We start from the raw sequence: 18,032 nt of genomic DNA on the forward strand, positions 1-18,032 counted from the left end.
TCATCATCATCCGGACCTCCTTTCCCACCCAAGGGCAGTGTACTAATTACCATTTCACTAATCTATGTCTGCTTATTATCAAAACTGTAGTGTGCTGTATTAATGATCAAATTAAAGGTACGTTATATGTCACGGACTGTTCTAGACCACAACTTTTCCACATAACTGGTATTGTAAACTTAAGGAAACTGGGAAATCAGCTTTATATGTGGCAGCAACTGAACTTTTTTTTTTCCCTGAAAATTACTGTGAGCTTAATTGGGGAGAAAGAAAAATGAAAAAAGAAAAAGAAAAACAAGAGTAGCGGTCTAACACCAGGACACTATAGTTCAGTACAATAAACTACATTTAAGGGATGATGACCAGTCTACTTCACCTGATGACATTACAGTACTGCAAATTTCCAATTACATTACACCAAATCTCCAATCACCTCTTCGAAATTAAACCTACATGCATGTCAAGGCCACCTCTGGCTGGGGCATTCTAACCACTGGAACATCAGGCAACATAAACAGATATTCTGAATAAAAAAGCTGGCAACAAACTTCCAATCCTATCTATCTATACCACTTGCAGCCAGATGCCCAATTCCAGGAGAGGGTGGACACAGAGAAATGACATCCATGTCATCATGTCCTCCAACACAAGACAGTCCTCCCTCCAAATCATATGCATCTTATTTATATACCTCTTCACTCCAATCCCCTGGCTTATCCTCAGTCTTCCCCCATTTCATCTAAAAATACCCTCCTAGTCAACCTCATGTTGCATTACCTTCACATGACTAAATCATTACAGGGTACTTGTAGTATTGTCCTCAACACTTCCCATCACATACAGCACCACAAAGCTTCTGAATTTCCATATCTGTTTACTTACCGTGATGAATTCGCCCTTGAGATAGGCATCGTCCTTGATGGCATCATACACGGGTACCTCCTGGCCATTGACGAGAGCAGTGGCATGGCGGACGTCAGGGAACTGGGTGGATGAATGGTTCCCCCAGATGATCACATTCTTCACATCAACAACAGGAATACCAAGCTTGCCAGCAATCTGAGCCTAAAAACATAATAAATACATAACTGTTGTGTCAGAAAAATACAGGATGCAACAAAATCATCATGGCCTTTTTTCACAATGATGGTGAGTAGTATCCAAAAAACACAGAAAGCAAACCATAAAACAACTCTCAACAGTGTGTCCAGTGAAATGCGCCACATACCACAATCATTCACAGATCATTCAAGCCCACAGAACCCTGGTTCCACTCTCAGGTTTAACTATCTGTACATAGTAAACTCTCATTTATCCGTCATTGGATTATCTGGCCTAACACAATATCCAGTGCTATTTGCTCAGCTCTATTAACCCCTAAAGTACTAACAGGATTGATCAATCCTTTTTCATGATTATGCAAGATACGAATGTGATCGATAGAAGAGCCTTTGGGAAAAACTGTGGACACTAGGCTTCAGCCTGATTGTGACGTATATCGATACAAACCAAGGAGAACTAAGTCCTGAGTCGGGAGGGGGAAGGATCCAGGCCCCTACCCATGATTGGGGGGGGGGGGCGGTGATTCCCCTATTGCCCTCTTGCCACTTTCCTCTACCCCAATACCTTTTTTCCCTCTCCCCCTCCCTCACTTCAGACCACTTCTTGCTCCCTCCCTCCCCCTCCCCCACCATCCTCCATCATGCCACCATGGTCCCCCCCCTTTCCCCCCTTCACTGTCTCCCTGGGAAGGGTTATATCCCCCCTACCCACCCTCAACACCCCTGTGCTCCCTCTTTGTCTTGTGGTGCCTGTCTCCCACCTCTATACCCCCATATCACCCTTCCAGGCCTCTTCCCACCCCACCGCCACCCCCTGTACTATGTTTTCCACTTACAACTCACTTTGAGTATTATACGTCATTGTTACAATTCATGTCGAGTGTTTTCATTCAATACCAGATTACTGTTGTGTAATTGTATACACCGATGCACGAAACATAGAATGTATGTTTTTTTTTTTTTTTTTTTTTTTTTTTTTTAAATCTCCGTGTATATACCGTAATGTTTCCTGTAAATGTTAGTAATGTTTGTTTTTTTATAATAATAAATTAAATTGTGTATTTGTGTGTCTGTCTTTCTCTTACACCAATATCATTATTTGGCATGCTTTAGCTTTTTTTCCCCTTGTAATTCTTACAGTTACATGATTTGACAGCTCTGAGAGGAAGGGATGGGGGGGAGGAGGTGAGGGGGAGTGGGTGCTGGAGTGTGTAAGCAACACCAAGAAAAAGACTTTGCATGCTTTTGCTCTTTTTTTTTTTTTTTTTTTTTTTTTTGTGGACAGCTGCACAGCTATGAGGGAAGGGGACGGGGAGAGGGAAGGTGGGGAGGGGAGAAGTGTTGAGGGAAAGGGTGTTGGGTGTGTGTGAGGAACACCGACATAATTATTGTGCATGCTACTGTCTGGGGGGGGGAAAAAAAAAAAAAAAAAAAAAAAGCTGAAAATTCTGAAGGGGGGTTGGGGGGAGGGGAGAAAGAGAGGGGGGATGAAGGGAGTGGGTAAGGAAGGTCATGGGAGGGGAAGAATGAGGAAGGAATGGGGTGGGAGCGCACAGAAATGGAGTCGCGGAAGGGTAACTTTTTTCAACTTTGACAAGCTATAGCTCATGAATCAGTTGGTCTAAAATGCTCTGGTTTGCGGCATGAGGTGTGTAAATTCAAGCTCTAAACCTTGGGTATAAAACTTCTTACTTCTGAAAGAGTTGAAAAATCGGCTCCACAAACAGATTTTCACTGTGGTACGGTTGATCGAATTGCGTATCCTAGGGGTTAAGGCAATATCACGCGAAATTATGCAATATCTGGCTCTGAAACAGGAAGTAACCAGGCCTCCGGCACAGACACGGAACCCAATCGGCGTGTGGGCAGATCCTGCAAAGCGCCAGCCAATCGCAGTGCATTGTGGGAGCAGCCCATCGCGTGTGCCGAGCCTACCACTGCTCTCTCATTCTCTCCTGTGGACACCATACAATGAGGACATATCTGTGCTCTGCTGTGGCCCATGTGGTGGCTAAACCCTTATGCTGTAACTTAGTCTGTGGCTTCCCATGCCCTATTCGTTGCTGCAGTGCTGTTAACTAACCTTGTGGCCTAACAGTGCTCTGACTACCATATAAAGACAACGTATTTGTGTGTATCTACCCTCCAACGATGCCAACACTAGGTAAGTACAGTATGATTACATATTGTGTACTGTATTCCTCTACTATATATACTGTATTAATACTGTACATGTAGTGTATTGTAATTTATGCTTAATTTTAATCTTTTACCATGCCACGTTGAGTACACCGCTTCCCGTCCGATCAGCGAAGTTAAGCAACGTTGGGTCTGGTTAGTACTTGGATGGGTGACCGCCTGGGAACACCAGATGCTGTTGGCATAACGTTCTCCCTACGTGTCAAGTGGGGTTGGTGGAGGATTAGTGCCCCTCCCTGTAAAACAATGAACTCTAAGCCCTTGACCACCCCGTTTGGGATACATGGCGTCTGGCAATGAATGAATGAATGAACCATTTACAACACTGGGTGGTAACCATATAACCAAATAACAGGGTGATGTGGAACCTGCTGCGGTGACCCTGTCAAATGGGTATAAACATGCATATGCAGCATCCACTCAGGAACCAGACCTCAACACTCTTCTCTGAGCCATGCTGTAGTGAGGTGCTGTCTGCCATATGGTAACATCAGTTCACAAGACAGGATGGCCCTGGAGGGGTGGTTGCCTGCCTGCGGTCAATGGGTTTGCTTGGCCAGAAAGACTCAACAGCATTACCCACCAGACAGTTATTTTCCAGATCAAGAGTTTACAGTCATCTTAGTCTATGTTCATTTAGGTCACAGAGTAAAATGGCTAACTAAAACATAAACTTTATGCAGTCCTATGAAATCAATGCTGATGCAGGTGCTGAGGATATCTGCATACAGATCGGAGAGGTCTTCCACAACAAAGCTGTCTGGCAATAACCCGATGAATGTATAAAGGATTTCACCACTGTAATGGGTTAATGGTGACTGCTTCTATCCATCCATCATCCAATCCTACATTGCCCCATGAGGAGCGTAGGAGCCCGGGGCTAGGCAGTTGGTCCCGACATTTAAGATCAGAGTGACCAGCCTCACTCATCTCTGAGTGGCATTACATGAGCAATCAACCCCAACCATCCCTTGGATTTAAACCTTCACCGGCTCAATCCGATTGGAGCGCAATAATTACCCACTAAACCACCAGGCGCCAAAATTTGGTTATATGGTTACCACCCAGCATAGTAAATGGTTTCCTGGTGCACAGGAAACCATTTGGCTTGTCACTCAGTGTAGAGTCACCCACAGGGTGAAGGAAGTGGAAAGAATGAAGGAAAGAAAGACATAAGTGGGAGTGTAAAGTCACCCGTAGGCAGAAGGACAAGGAAAGAATGAAGGAAAGAAAGACAGAAGAGAATGGAAGGAAAGAAGGATGGAGAGGAAAGGGCAGACACCTGAGAGCAGCACTACAAAGAGTGAGTGGATGGTGAGCTCCTACAATCTTCAAAAAGACGGCATTTCCCAAGCTGAGTAATATCAACTAACAGTAGCAGGGGATACTGTGAGGATAAGCGGGAAGGTCAGCAAGAGTGGTATTTCTAAGCACCCGAAACATACAATAGTTGTTATAAGGACACCTCAAGGGGAAGCTAGATCAGTGCTGACACTTCATACCCTCAACAGCAGCTGTAAGGCCAACACCCTCATCACCTTAATAGAGAAGTTGCTAGAAGATGTGTAGCATGGATAGATGCCATCAGCTTAACAAGGCTGACATATGCAAGCATGACAAGGCCTGTTGAAACAAAACAAGAACCTAACAATTTTTGTTAACCTTGCAAATCCCAGGAAGCAACTTTTATATTTCACCTTTCTTTCTGTATTTCCAGATGATGATATTCAATTTAGGTAACATTTTGCAAACCTGATGGATTAGATACTGTATACATTGAAAATAGAAAATGTATATCCTTAATTTACTCCTTCACTGAGTGTCTGAATCTGTAACCTTCATGTGGCAGCACCAATGTAACCCTGAATTACAGTATACAGCTGTCTCTTAACTCCCTACCTGTCCTTCAGAAGGTGGATTATGGACAGCAGAAAAGGACAATTTCAACCTGCAGTCCAGCAAGTATACATCCACATATGCTTGGGGCCAGAACAACAACCCATGCACTACAACAACGTTTCTTCTGAACTATATAAAATCATGTTTAGTGAGTAATTATTGCACTCCAATAGGATTGAGCTGGGGAAGGTTTATATCCAAGAGGTGGTTGGGATTGACTGCTCATGTAATCCCACTCAGGGATGAGTGAGGCTGGTCACTCTCATCTTAAATGTTGGGACCAACTGCCTAGCCCCAGGCTCCTATGCTCCTCATAGGGCAATGTTGGACTGGATGATGGATGGATGGATGGATAGAAGATATCACAAATAAATCAATAAAATATATTACTCTGTGTGTGTGTGTGTGTGTGTGTGTGTGTGTGTGTGTGTGTGTGTGTGTGTGTGTGTGTGTGTGTGTGTGTGTGTGTGTTTTCTATCAATCACAAAAGAAATGCATGAAACATAAAACATATGATTTTTCAATGTTATACACGAAGACTGAACACGAGGATATAAAAAAGAAGTTCGAATGGACAGTGCAAGTTGCTTTTAAAGGACTGAATAAGAATTTGATCACAGTAGATGAACATGATGGATACTGGGTAAATAAAAGAGATGGCAAAAACTTTCTCAGAGGATCAGATAACAGATATGACAAATTACCTGGAAGAAAACTGAATTTTTACTTGTGGAAATATGGTTCTCAAACAGTGCATAGGAATACCCATGGGAAAAGATCCAGCCCCAGTCATGGCAAATTTAAACTTATATACTGTATTTATGAATTCAAGTGGATGGAACGTATGTCAAAAGTTCAATATTCAGTAGCGAAGAAATTTAACAGTACTAGACTATTCATTGATGATCTAATATCTTTAAACAATGATGGAGAAGTGAATGAAAGGATAAAAGAGATATATCCAGATGCACTAGTATTAAATAAGGAAAACACCGACAACTGCCACGCAAGGTTTTTAGAAATTAATATCAAAATAGAAAATAAAGTTATATAAACAAAACTCTATGATAAAAGGGATTATTATAATTCTGAAATTGTACCATACACAAATTTATTGGCAACAATACCTAGAGTTCCAGCGTATGGTGTATACATGTCTCAACTGCTACGGGTTGCAAAGACAGGTACAAATTTGGAAAACTTTACTACAAGAATCCAACAGATCACAAGAAAATTCTTCAGACAAGGATTTTTCAAAAGAGAATTATGTAAGACATTAAGAAAACGTATCATCACTATAACTCCTTCAAACACCTGAAAGGAGAAATACATAGTCTTACAAGAGAAATATTTGATACTGCTACGGATACAATAGTATCCCAGTGCCGTTGACGGGCAGAGAGTGCTCTTGGGATCCCCCCTGGCTCTGTTGCAGATTAAGACTGACTACAACGAAAACCAATTATACCTACCAATATGGACTCAACTGGATGCTACTTAATCGACCATAACAACAACAAACTATTCCCCTCAATTACAACGACCAACTACACCTACCAATTTAGACTCGATTGGGTGCGACTTAATCAACTACAATAACAATGAAATATTCCTACAAAACTGAACTCCACTGGAAACAGCATATTTGTCCTATCGTGTGTGTGTGTGTGTGTGTGTGTGTGTGTGTGTGTGTGTGTGTGTGTGTGTGTGTGTGCGTGTGCGTGTGCGTGTGTGTGTGTGTGTGTGTGTGATTTTACACCATGTACTCATTGCCCCTATGTACTGGACTCTCACTGAAGCATGTTTGTGTGTGTTTGATTTACATCATGAACTTCCTAAGGGGCTATGGTGTTTCTGTTTTGTAGAGGACTTTCATTGAAGAATGTAGCACTTTAAGGCTGGATACCTTTCCAAACATCAACCAATGGCCCTTGGGTGGGCTCAAATGCCCAACCCCTCTGTCAATAGCAAATGCTCTAATCAACTGAGCTATGGTGGCTCAGTTTCATAAAGTTAATGTTTCCTGTTCTACATAGGGTGGGGAGAGGAAGAGGGGCAGCCAACTAAGAGGGCCCCACCTCCAATTTTAGCACAGCTCTTTGGGTATTATAGTAATAGCGAAAAACGTTAACAGCCAGTCCCATACAGTACAGTATTACCCTGCAGATGAATAAGCTCTTAGGTTAGGCTAACTAAACATTTAAAGGTGGCATAACATAACCAAATACAGTATCTCCAACCACCTCTTGCATTCAAGGTAAAGCCATCACACAAACTGATGCCAGTCTGATGACATCTTATATTTCATTCCTGCCAACTCTACATGTTTTGATTCAGCGTAGGAGGGACTTTTCAAACAGGAGGCATTCAATATAGCCTTCATTAATCCCTTCATTAATAGCACATCTGAACTTAACATTCTCGAAACTCTTATTTATATTCTTTTAATCATCATCATCATCATCCGGACCTCCTTTCCCACCCTTAGGCAGGGTGAGGAGTAGCAATGTCCAGACAGCCCAAATTTGCCCAATCCAATGGGCCACGCTTCCATTCACTCATCACTCAAGCTCCCGGAATCCTGGCTCTATCGGACAGGCCAAACACATTCGCCACGTTCTGTAGCTTCATATAATCGTATCCGATGGAGTCAATCCAGATGCTGCCATGTTAAAAAGGGGTGCCAAAATCCTTGATCATGCAATTCTCCTCACAACACTCATCCAGCCAGCTCGATCTCCTGTCAGTTCCCTAGCCTCACCAACTTCCAAACCTCCCTTCCTCACACATTCATCCACCATATCTCTCCACCTTCTCCTTGGCTTACCTCACCTCCTCCCTCCTTCGAATTCGCTCAGATATACCTCTTTCACCACTCTACTGTTATCTTCTCTCCACAAGACCATATCATCTCAGTACACTCTCTTCGATTCTGGTGTCCACCGACTTCCTCACTCTGCATCTTTCACAAATCACATTATTTCGTATCCTATCCACCCTCTGTACTACACATACATTCCTCAGCAGTCCTATCTCCACTGCTCTTACTCTTGACTCTTCATTTTCATGCCACACCATAGTTTCACATCCGTATGTTAAAGTTGGTGCTAACACTCCTTCGTGTAAGACTCGTGCAGCTGCAATACTCAAGCCTCTGTTTCTTATCAAGGCCTTCATATCACCAGCCACTTTTCTTCCTTGTGTCACTCTACTTTCAACTTCTTTTGCACATTTTCCTCTCTTTTCTATCACTGTACCCAGGTATTTGAACTCTCTCACCAATTCCAGTCTCTCTCCATTCACCTTCTCTCTCAATAACCATCACTTTACTCTTTTTTTACATTTACTCTCAAAGCACGACGCTTACAGACATCAGCAAAACTCTGCATTAGCCTACCAAGTTCTCGTCCGGTAAATGCAAACAGTACTGCATCATCAGCATACAACAAATTTGAGATATTCCATTCATCACCATTCATTACCTACGCCATCCCTCTCTCCATTACTTGTGTTTTTACTTCTCTCATCACCCCATCCATATATATATTGAACAACCATGGGGACATCACACAATCCTGTTGCACCCCCACACCAATCACGAACCATTCACTTAGATGTCCATTAACCCTTACACATGCTTCACTACCATCATAAAAACTCTTGACGGCACCTAGCAGCTTCCCCTCTAAACTGTACGTGTGCATAACTTTCCACAATCCATCTCTGTCCACTTTGTCATATGCTTTTTCCAGATCCATGAATGCCAAACACAAATTATGGTCCCTCTCACAAGCCTTCTCTACTATCTTTCTCACTGCAAATATTTGGTCCACACATCCTCTGCCACTCCTAAAGCCACCCTGTTCATCACTCACAAGGACTTCTGATATCTCTCTTACCTTCTCTATAATAATCCTTCCATATACTTCCCCTACCACACTCAATAATTGCCACAATAATTCTTGCACTCACTTAGCTCACCTTTATTTTTGTACAAGGGTACAATCACAGCCTTCTTCCACGCTGCAGGCACAGTTTCACACATCCATGCCTTCTTACCAGTGGCGTACCTGAGAGGGGGGGCAGGGGGGCCGTTTGAAACTGCCCCCCAGGCCCCCAATTGTGGGAGGGACCCCAAAAGCCTTAAAAATTTATAAGCTTTTATATTAATATTTAAAATATATATATTTATCATCCCGACAATCCCGGCTGAGATATTAGGTAGTTTTGAGAATAAGATATCTGGCAACTTGTAGGCAAGCGGTAGGCCTAAACCTTCTGATACATTCGAGACACGTCTCACGGTTTCAGTTGTCACCTGACACTGAAACCAGTGAGTGCAATGCCATCGTATTTTGGTCATTAAAAACCATAACTTGTTCTTAATGACCAAAATACATTTTCATGATGTATTTTACAATATTATTAATGCTTTAATGAATCTAATAATTGTTTTTGGTGCTGATGAGTTAGGTTTACCTTCGATTAGGTTAGGCTGGGTAGGGTGAGGCTATGTGGGTTGCTACCTTGTGACATCAGCATCAAAAATAATTACCAGTTTCATTAGTAACACTGTAAAACACACCAGAAATATGTACTTTGGTAATTCAAAACCAGTTATGGCAAGGATTACGAATGTTAAACTGTTACACTATAAAGCCTGCCCACAGTTCTCTTACAGTATACCTATGGCAGCCACTAGCTTTTGGGGGGCCCCCTATATTTGGATGTTGGAGGGGGACCCCGCAAAGAACCTGGCCCCCCGGGCCCCCAAATCTCTTGGTACGCCCCTGCTTCTTACATATCTCCAACAAGCATTTCATTCCACTCTCTCCACTACACTTCAGCATCTCCGCATACACCTCATCAACCCCAGCTGCTTTCCCATTTTTCAGCTGCTTCACAGCACTCTTCACCTATGCCAGTGTCACGTCTCCTGGTACTGCATTCCTTCTCTGCACACTCCCAAAACCAATCATGTTTACAGCCGCTCTGCTCTCTCTATTCCCATTCATCAGGCTTTCAAAATATTCTTTTCATCTGGTCCTTACTTCATCTCCATGCGTTAATAATCTACCACCTACATGCTTCACACCATCACATTTCTTTCCGCTTTCACTTCTACATGTCCGACCTCTTTCCAGAATAACTTTCTATTTTCAGAGTAGTTTGCATTCACTTTTCTTCCTAGATCCTCATTTACCTCCTCTTTCCTCTTGACTAGTCTCTTTATGTGCTTCTTGCTCTCAGCATGTTCAGTTCTTATTTCAACTGAACCCCTGTTCTGTAACCACTTTAACCACTTCTTCCTCTTTTCCTCCACCGATCTCTTTACCTCCTCATCCCACCATGCTGTACCTTTCTTCTTTGTTGTTACTCTTGCCACACCACACATCGCTTTAGCATTCCTAACTAAGCAGTCCCTATATGCATTCCACAGGCTGTCCAGATCCATTTCACTCCAATTCAGTAATTCTATCTCCTCCTCTACATTGGTCCAGTAATCATCTGCCATTTCTTTGATCCTCAGCTTCTCAACTTTCAGTCGTTCTCCCCGACTGCTCCTCTCTCTCCTGATACACCTCACTCCTCTCAGCTTGATCTTGCATACCACAATCATATGATCAACATAAATTTCATCAGTATGACATGAGACAATTACCAAGTATCATGTTACTACAGATGAGAGGTTATAAAAACTCCAAAGCCACTTAGAACACAACCTTTAACACCAAGTAATCACAGGGTATTACCTGAGCACGGTTCTGGTCCAAGCGGGTCATGGCTGAGAAGTTCTCCCTTGGGATGGAAGGAGCGTACTTGGCACAGATCAAGGCATTGGTGTTAGCTGGATTGCCAACAACAAGAACCTTCACAGATTTCTTGGCATGTTTATCCAAGGCCTGGCCCTGGAAATGAAACAGACTTTAAACTTTTAACTGCATGACACAATACACAGGGAAACTATATAAAGCAGCTTTTCATGTAGAAGGGGAGAAGGAGGGGGCAACTGAGGATGGGAAGGAGAGGTACAGTATATGGAAGAGGGTTGTGTGCACTGGAGGCAGGACACAGGACAGGGTGACAATAAGGCAATTTCTTGGTGGTGACCTCCTCCAGTTTTAATGCATTCAGCTATAGACAGATCTACAGGAATACAGAAGCTCCCAGTAAGTACACTTTTAAGTTGACCTCTTGATGTTCTTTTTTGCTATTAACCCCATCAACCTAATGACACTTTATTTTACTTCTGCCTTTACACAATTTTATTCAGCTTAGAGACAGACAGCTGGTATATTCTTGCCCTTCTACCCTAGTATCATAATTTCCTTACATCACATCTCTCATGAATCATGGTTTCTTATCCTATCAACAGTAGCTATGCATTCCATCCCCATTCCTCAACCATCCCATTATCACTGATCTAACTTTTCAACTACCGGTAAGTCATCCAAGACTCACACCCTTACATTACCATGACCAATAATTGACCTTCATGCACTCCTCTTGCACACATCATACTCTGACCACATTTCATATCAACACCTTAACTGCACCAGTCAACTTTCATTCCTGAGCCATTTTACTCTCCATTTCCTTTGGACATCTATCTCTCATCACTATTACTGCACCAAGCTACTTTTTAACAATTCCAGTCTCTCTCTCTCTCTCTCTCTCTCTCTCTCTCCAGCACATCACACTATTACTTCACTCTTACCTACGTCTGCATTCAAACCAAACATTCATGCATAAACAATGTCAATGCATTGCATGTGCTGACTCACAGTACGCACAGTGATGCCTAGAGCAGCGGTTCTGCACTAGTGTGCCATGTCACACTGATGTCCTGTGATAACCAGCCTTGATATGTAATCAAAACACTCATATATAATGGAAATACTGCTTTTAAGCTTTGCTGAGATTCTTTTCTTGTACAGTATTTACTAATATTACTGACACTGATACATTTCACAATGGAGGTTTCCTGGGTAATAAGCATCTCTTGAAAATATTACTATACTTATTTAAAACTGGGCACAGATTAGGCAACCTTTCCCGGAAACATGCTACAAACTAATGTGTAAATACATGCTTAATGTTGAGGGGTTAAAAAAAAAAAAATACTGGTGCCGTTTCTACTGCAAACGTATATGCTGTGTATGAGCAAGATTTTTAGATGGGAGACAAAAGGTCTGACATGTAAACATTTACTGTACGAAAGTTTGTCATAGTTTTAAAAGGCTGACAAGTGCTAGTCTTGGGCAGAGTGCTTGTCGAATGTTTGAGTGGAGCATAGAACAATTCTCGAATAAAGAGTACAGTACTCATCAAGTGTTTGAGCAGAGCCTAGTGGTAATGCCTGTTATATAATTGTGGGGAGGCAATTGAGGCAAGTAAATTAAAAACAGAATGAACTCTGGTCAAGGGTCCAGAACCAAAATTCTCTATTTACAGTAATACATAATACAAAATCTGTAATAACTGAATTTGTGCACAATTTTATGACCCAAATCTGTGCAAATGTTGCAGCTCAGCACCATATTTGGTTTTATGTCTGTATTCAACAGGGGTCAGAATGGTCCAGCTCAACTGAAAAAAATTATTCATCTATACATTCTGCCTGATGAGGCATATCATAAGGGGCCAGGAAATGTGATGAACCCAGAAATCTTGGAGTATAAAGAGAAATTCCTTATCTAGGTATGCTGTACCTGGACCTTGAAGATTTTCACATTGGCTGCCAACAAGTCCTTGCGTTCCATCCCTTCCTTGCGTGGCATGGCTCCCACCAAGAAAGCTGCATCAATGTCCTTAAATGCAACATCAGCATTATCAGTTGCTATGACATCTGGAAAAGAATACAGTAAACTTTCAATTATCTGTCGTCGCAATATCCGGCGCTATTGACCTGGCTCTATTAAAGCAATATCCAGCAAAATTATCCAACATCCGGCACTGAAACAGGATGTACCCGACGGTTCTATACAATACTGGGATGCAAGGCGTATCAACCGCTCATATGCAGTAGCCAACCAGAGCCCGGGCAAACCCAGCAACACACTGGCCAATGGATGCACCCACAACACACCAGCCAATCAGAATTCATTGCTGTAGCAGCCCCCAGCGCGCCGAGCCTACGCTCTGTCTCTCATGGATCTCATTCAGTGAAGATGTATCTATGCACTCTGCTCTTGTGACCATATGGTGGCAAAACTCTGGTGCTATGACTTACTCTGTGGCCTCCCATGCCTTGCTTGCTATTGCAAAACTTGTGGCCTCTCAGTGCTTCATGTCCAAGTGCTCTACTGTGATTTTGAAATTTAATATCTATTTATATATCTACTACCAGACACCTGAACCTAATAAGGGGTGGCCACAAACAAATCACCTCCATGTCACCCTGTCCAATGCCACTTCACTGCCTTGCTCCCTGGCCACACCCCCCTCTCTCATATACCTCTCCATCCCTCCATCTCATCCTCAGCCTCCCCCTCCCTCTCCCCCTCCTCCACCTCACTCGCATGTACTCTGCTCATTAGTCTCTCACTCTCCATCCTCTTCATATGGCCAAACCACCTCAATGCATTTCTCCGAATGCTTTTAATCACATCCACATCCACACCACAGTGCTCCTTCACTTCCTCAATTGTCAGTCTGTCTCTCCATGTAACTCCACATGCTTCTCTCAAATAACTCATTTCCACTGCTCTCACTCTTGACTTGTGCCCTTCCAACAAGGTCCAAGCTTCACTTCCATACATTACAGTTGGTATCACAATACTGTCATGTAATAGTTTTTTCACTTCTATATTCCTTATCACTCCTTTCAAAGAACCAGCAAACTTTCGTCACTGTTGTACCCTTTCAACCAATTCACTCTCTAAACTTCCATCCTTACTCATCACACCATCCAAGTGCTTAAATGCACTCACATTTCCCATTTCCTCATCATTCAGCCTCAATGTACTTTTTTTTTTTTTTTTTTTTTTTTTAATGTGTTCAACTCTGGGCATAGGCTTCACAGCCTGCTCCTAAGGCCCAGTAGTCCTCCTACATATCATACACCTCCACATGTCACCACTTTGGCACTAACACCCACCATCCATATTGAATACATGCTAGGGCTGTCTCATACAGGACTGGTGTATTGGTATTAGCGGGGGTATTTTTAAGACATGTCGGCAGGTCTTCTGGTAGATCGGTAAAGTATGGTTTACATGAAATTCAAATCCTTAAACTGTTCCCTGCCCCAGAGGGGATTTGAACTTGGGTCCAGTAGAACCGCAAGCCACCTCTCTACCGGTTGAGCCACAGCCTCCCTCAATAGTGACATCATTTCTCTCAAAGACCATAACCTTATTCTGCCCTACATTCATCTTTAGATTCCATTTCTTTCACACACTCCCAAACTCATTCACCAAGCCTTAGAGTTCCCCTTCATCTTCACTTAACAATACAGTACCAGTATCATCTGCAAAAAACGGTACAGGGAGTTTCCAAACACTGCCCTCTATCTCTTTTATAACCCCACCCATATACAGAATGACAACCATGGAGACATGACACATTCCTGTTTCAATCCAACATTCAGATACATACTCTTCATGGCATTCAACAACTTCCCATTTACTCCATATATGCTTTCCACATTCCTTGTCTATCCATCTAGTCATATGCTTTCTCCAAATCCAAGAAGGCTGCATACAACTTCATTCTCTTCTCTGGAAACTTTTCCACTAAAGATTTAAGAATGAATATCTGATCTACACAATCTCTTCCTTTCCTAAAACCTCCCTGTTCTTCTCCAATTAGGGCGTGCCAGGGTAATTTGGACCATGTTTTGACAAACATTGATCTTGTTTCCATATTTATTGAAATAAACGAACAAAAGTTTAATACAAGCATAGGAGGGTCATTACCTATATGACACTAAAGTTTGAACAATTTTCCATTGTAGCTTTTAAGCAATACACTGAGAAGTGTGGACCACACTGTTAAAAAAAATGGGGTAAATCAGACCACACTCCGGGGTAATTCGGACCACCATGGAAAAAAAAATCCTTTCAAATAAATTAGACAAACCTCTCCAAAAACTGAAACAACATGTCATACCATGCACATGGCCCTTTCATAGTATTTAAAAAAAAAAAAAAAAAAAAAAAAAAAAAAATCTTACATCTTTGCTCCTTGTTCATTGTTACACCTTAGTTTGCTAGCTATTCCCTAATTCTACCTTTTTCCTAATTTTTTCTGTTACAAAGTCTTTCATATAGTCACAAATTTCATCTGGAGTAAGTCCAAATCCCATCTGGCCATCACTGTCACACATTTCTAAGTTGTTCTTCACATTCTGTGGGGAGGCTGAAAGGATGACCAACACATGCACATTTTGGTTCCAGTTCACTCACATCACTTGCATCATCATCCTCACTGTATTTTACGTGCCTTATAAGTGCTGCTTTGTTTATAGAATGTAGCTTGTTTTTCACAGCTTTTATTGCATCTCTTAACCTGTCTTCATTTTTGAGGTCTATGTTAGTTTTTTCATTCATTCATTCATCATCCAATCCTATGTTGCCCCATGAGGTGGGTAGAAGCCCGGGGCTAGGCAAGTTCGTCCTGACATTTAAGATAAGAGTGACCTGCCTCACTCATCCATGAGTGGCATTACGTGAGAAATAAACCCCAACCACCCCTTGGATGTAAACCTTCACCAGCTCAATCCGATTGGAGCGCTGTAATTATCCACTAAACAACCAGGCGTCAAAATTTGGTTATATGGTTACCACCCAGAGTAGTAAATGGTTCCCTGGTGTACAGGAAACCATTTGGCTTGTCATTCAGTGTAGAGTCACCCACAGGCAGAAGGAAGAGGAAAGAATGAAGGAAGGAAAGACAGAAGAGGGAGTTTCTTTTATAATTTCTAGGCATTGTTACTTGTTTAATATACCAGCAACCTTAAACTAATTCCATATCAGCATGCAACATCCTGAAATGAAAGAAACGGGTGTAAATGAACAGTTAATCCTCGCTATGTTATGGTGTACGAGGTACATCACACTGGTCCAATTTACCCCATCAATGTTTTTGTCACCGGGGTAAATGCGGACCAAAACTGAGCTTTAATTATTAGAAAACAAGACAAGATTGAGCATTTCTGATTTTTCCATGTTAAAGTAGAGGAAAATCACTCTATATACGCCGATTTACAGGGAAATACTCCGTCATGTCTCTGTGCCACACAAAAGTTTGCCGAATCAGCTGATTTTGTAAACAAACTTCGCCACTACTTTATTTTGTAGACATTTTACTCTCTTTTTTCTTTTGTTCCTATCTATCTATCTATCTATCTATCTATTGCCAGACGCCTCAATCCCGTTTGGGGTGGCCACAAACAAATCGCCTCCAAGTCACCCTGTCCCCCGCCACTTCACTGCCCTGCTCCCAACTCACACCCCCCTCTCTCATATACCTCTCCACCTCATCCCTCCATCTCATCCTCGTCTTTCCCCTCCCTCTTCCCCCCTCCACCTCACTCACATACACTCTCTTCGTCAGTCTTTCACCCTCCATCCTCTCCACATGGCCAAACCACCTCAGTGTGTTCCTCCTAACGCTTCCTATCACATCCACATCCACACCACAACGGTCCTTTATATCCTCATTTGTCAGCCTGTCTCTCCATGTGACTCCACAGGTTCCTCTTAAATAATTCATTTCCACTGCTCTCACTCTTGACTTGTGTCCTTCCAACAACGTCCAAGCTTCAGTTCCGTATGTTAGAGCTGATATCACAATACTGTCATGTAGTAACTTTTTCACTTCCATGCTCACTTCCCTGTTTCTTATCACTGCTTTCAAAGAACCAGCAACCTTTCTTCCCTGCTGTACCCTTTCAAGCACTTCACCCTCCAAACCTCCATCCTTACTCATCACACTACCCAAGTACAGTACTTAAACGTACTCACATTTTCCAATTCCTCACCATCCAACCTCACTGTACATTCACTGACTTCACCTCTTTCAAAGACCATCACTTTACTCTTCCCTACATTCACCTTTAGATTCCGTTTCTTACACACTCTCCCAAACTCATCCACCAAGCCTTGCAGCTCCCCTTCGTCTTCACTCAACAACACAGTATTATCTGCAAACAACAGTACAGGGAGTTTCCAAACACTATCCTCTCTCACCAGGGCCACTCCAACATCCACTACCCTACCTTGTACCTCTTTTATTACCCCATCCATGTACAGATTGAACAACTATGGAGTCCTGACACATCCCTGTTTCTACCCAACCTTCAAAGAGAAAAATTCACTTAGTTCACCATCCACACGCACTGCAGCCTTCGCACCATCGTACATACTCTTCACAGCATTCAACAACTTCACATCTACTCCATATATTCTTAACACTTTCCACAATCCTTGTCTATCCACCCTGTCATATGCTTTCTCGAAATCCATGAAAGCTGCATACAATTTCTTTCCCTTCTCTAGAAACTTTTCCACTAAAGATCTAAGAATGAATATCTGATCTACACAACCTCTTCCTTTCCTAAAGCCTCCCTGTTCTTCTCCAACTAATTTCTCTGTTCTTTCTCTAACTCTGTCAATAAGTATCCTACCATACACTTTTCCTATTATAATAAGAAGACAAATGCCCCTATGATTATCACACACTTCTTTTTCCCCTTTTCCTTTGTACAAGGGAATAATTATACCTGACTTCCAATCCTCCGGGACTCTACCTTCCTCCCAGGCCAATCTGCACATCTTCCACATCCATTCTACTACTATCTCTCCCCCATGCTTCAGCATTTCACCACACACTCCATCAATTCCTGAGTCTTTCCCCAATTTAACTTTC

At 42.3% G+C, this 18,032-nt stretch overlaps 1 protein-coding gene and 1 pseudogene across 1 annotated transcript in view; one reads left to right on the forward strand and one right to left on the reverse strand.

Moving 5' to 3' along the window:
* Positions 1–18,032, reverse strand: part of Mdh1 (malate dehydrogenase 1) — a 39,009-nt gene that overhangs the window by 7,908 nt on the left and 13,069 nt on the right. The window contains exons 3-5 of the mRNA XM_080284232.1: positions 12,872–13,008; positions 10,913–11,068; positions 883–1,065 (exon numbers count right to left, since the gene is read on the reverse strand). Coding sequence (XP_080140358.1) covers positions 883–1,065; positions 10,913–11,068; positions 12,872–13,008 — 476 coding nt within the window. The remainder of the gene's footprint in view (positions 1–882; positions 1,066–10,912; positions 11,069–12,871; positions 13,009–18,032) is intronic.
* On the forward strand, positions 3,326–3,444 carry LOC145414729 (5S ribosomal RNA; annotated as a pseudogene).

This window comes from Coenobita brevimanus, chromosome 100, assembly GCF_032717465.1.
Source record: "Coenobita brevimanus isolate Jiangsu-jjx chromosome 100, ASM3271746v2, whole genome shotgun sequence".
Taxonomy (NCBI): Eukaryota; Metazoa; Arthropoda; class Malacostraca; order Decapoda; family Coenobitidae; genus Coenobita; species Coenobita brevimanus.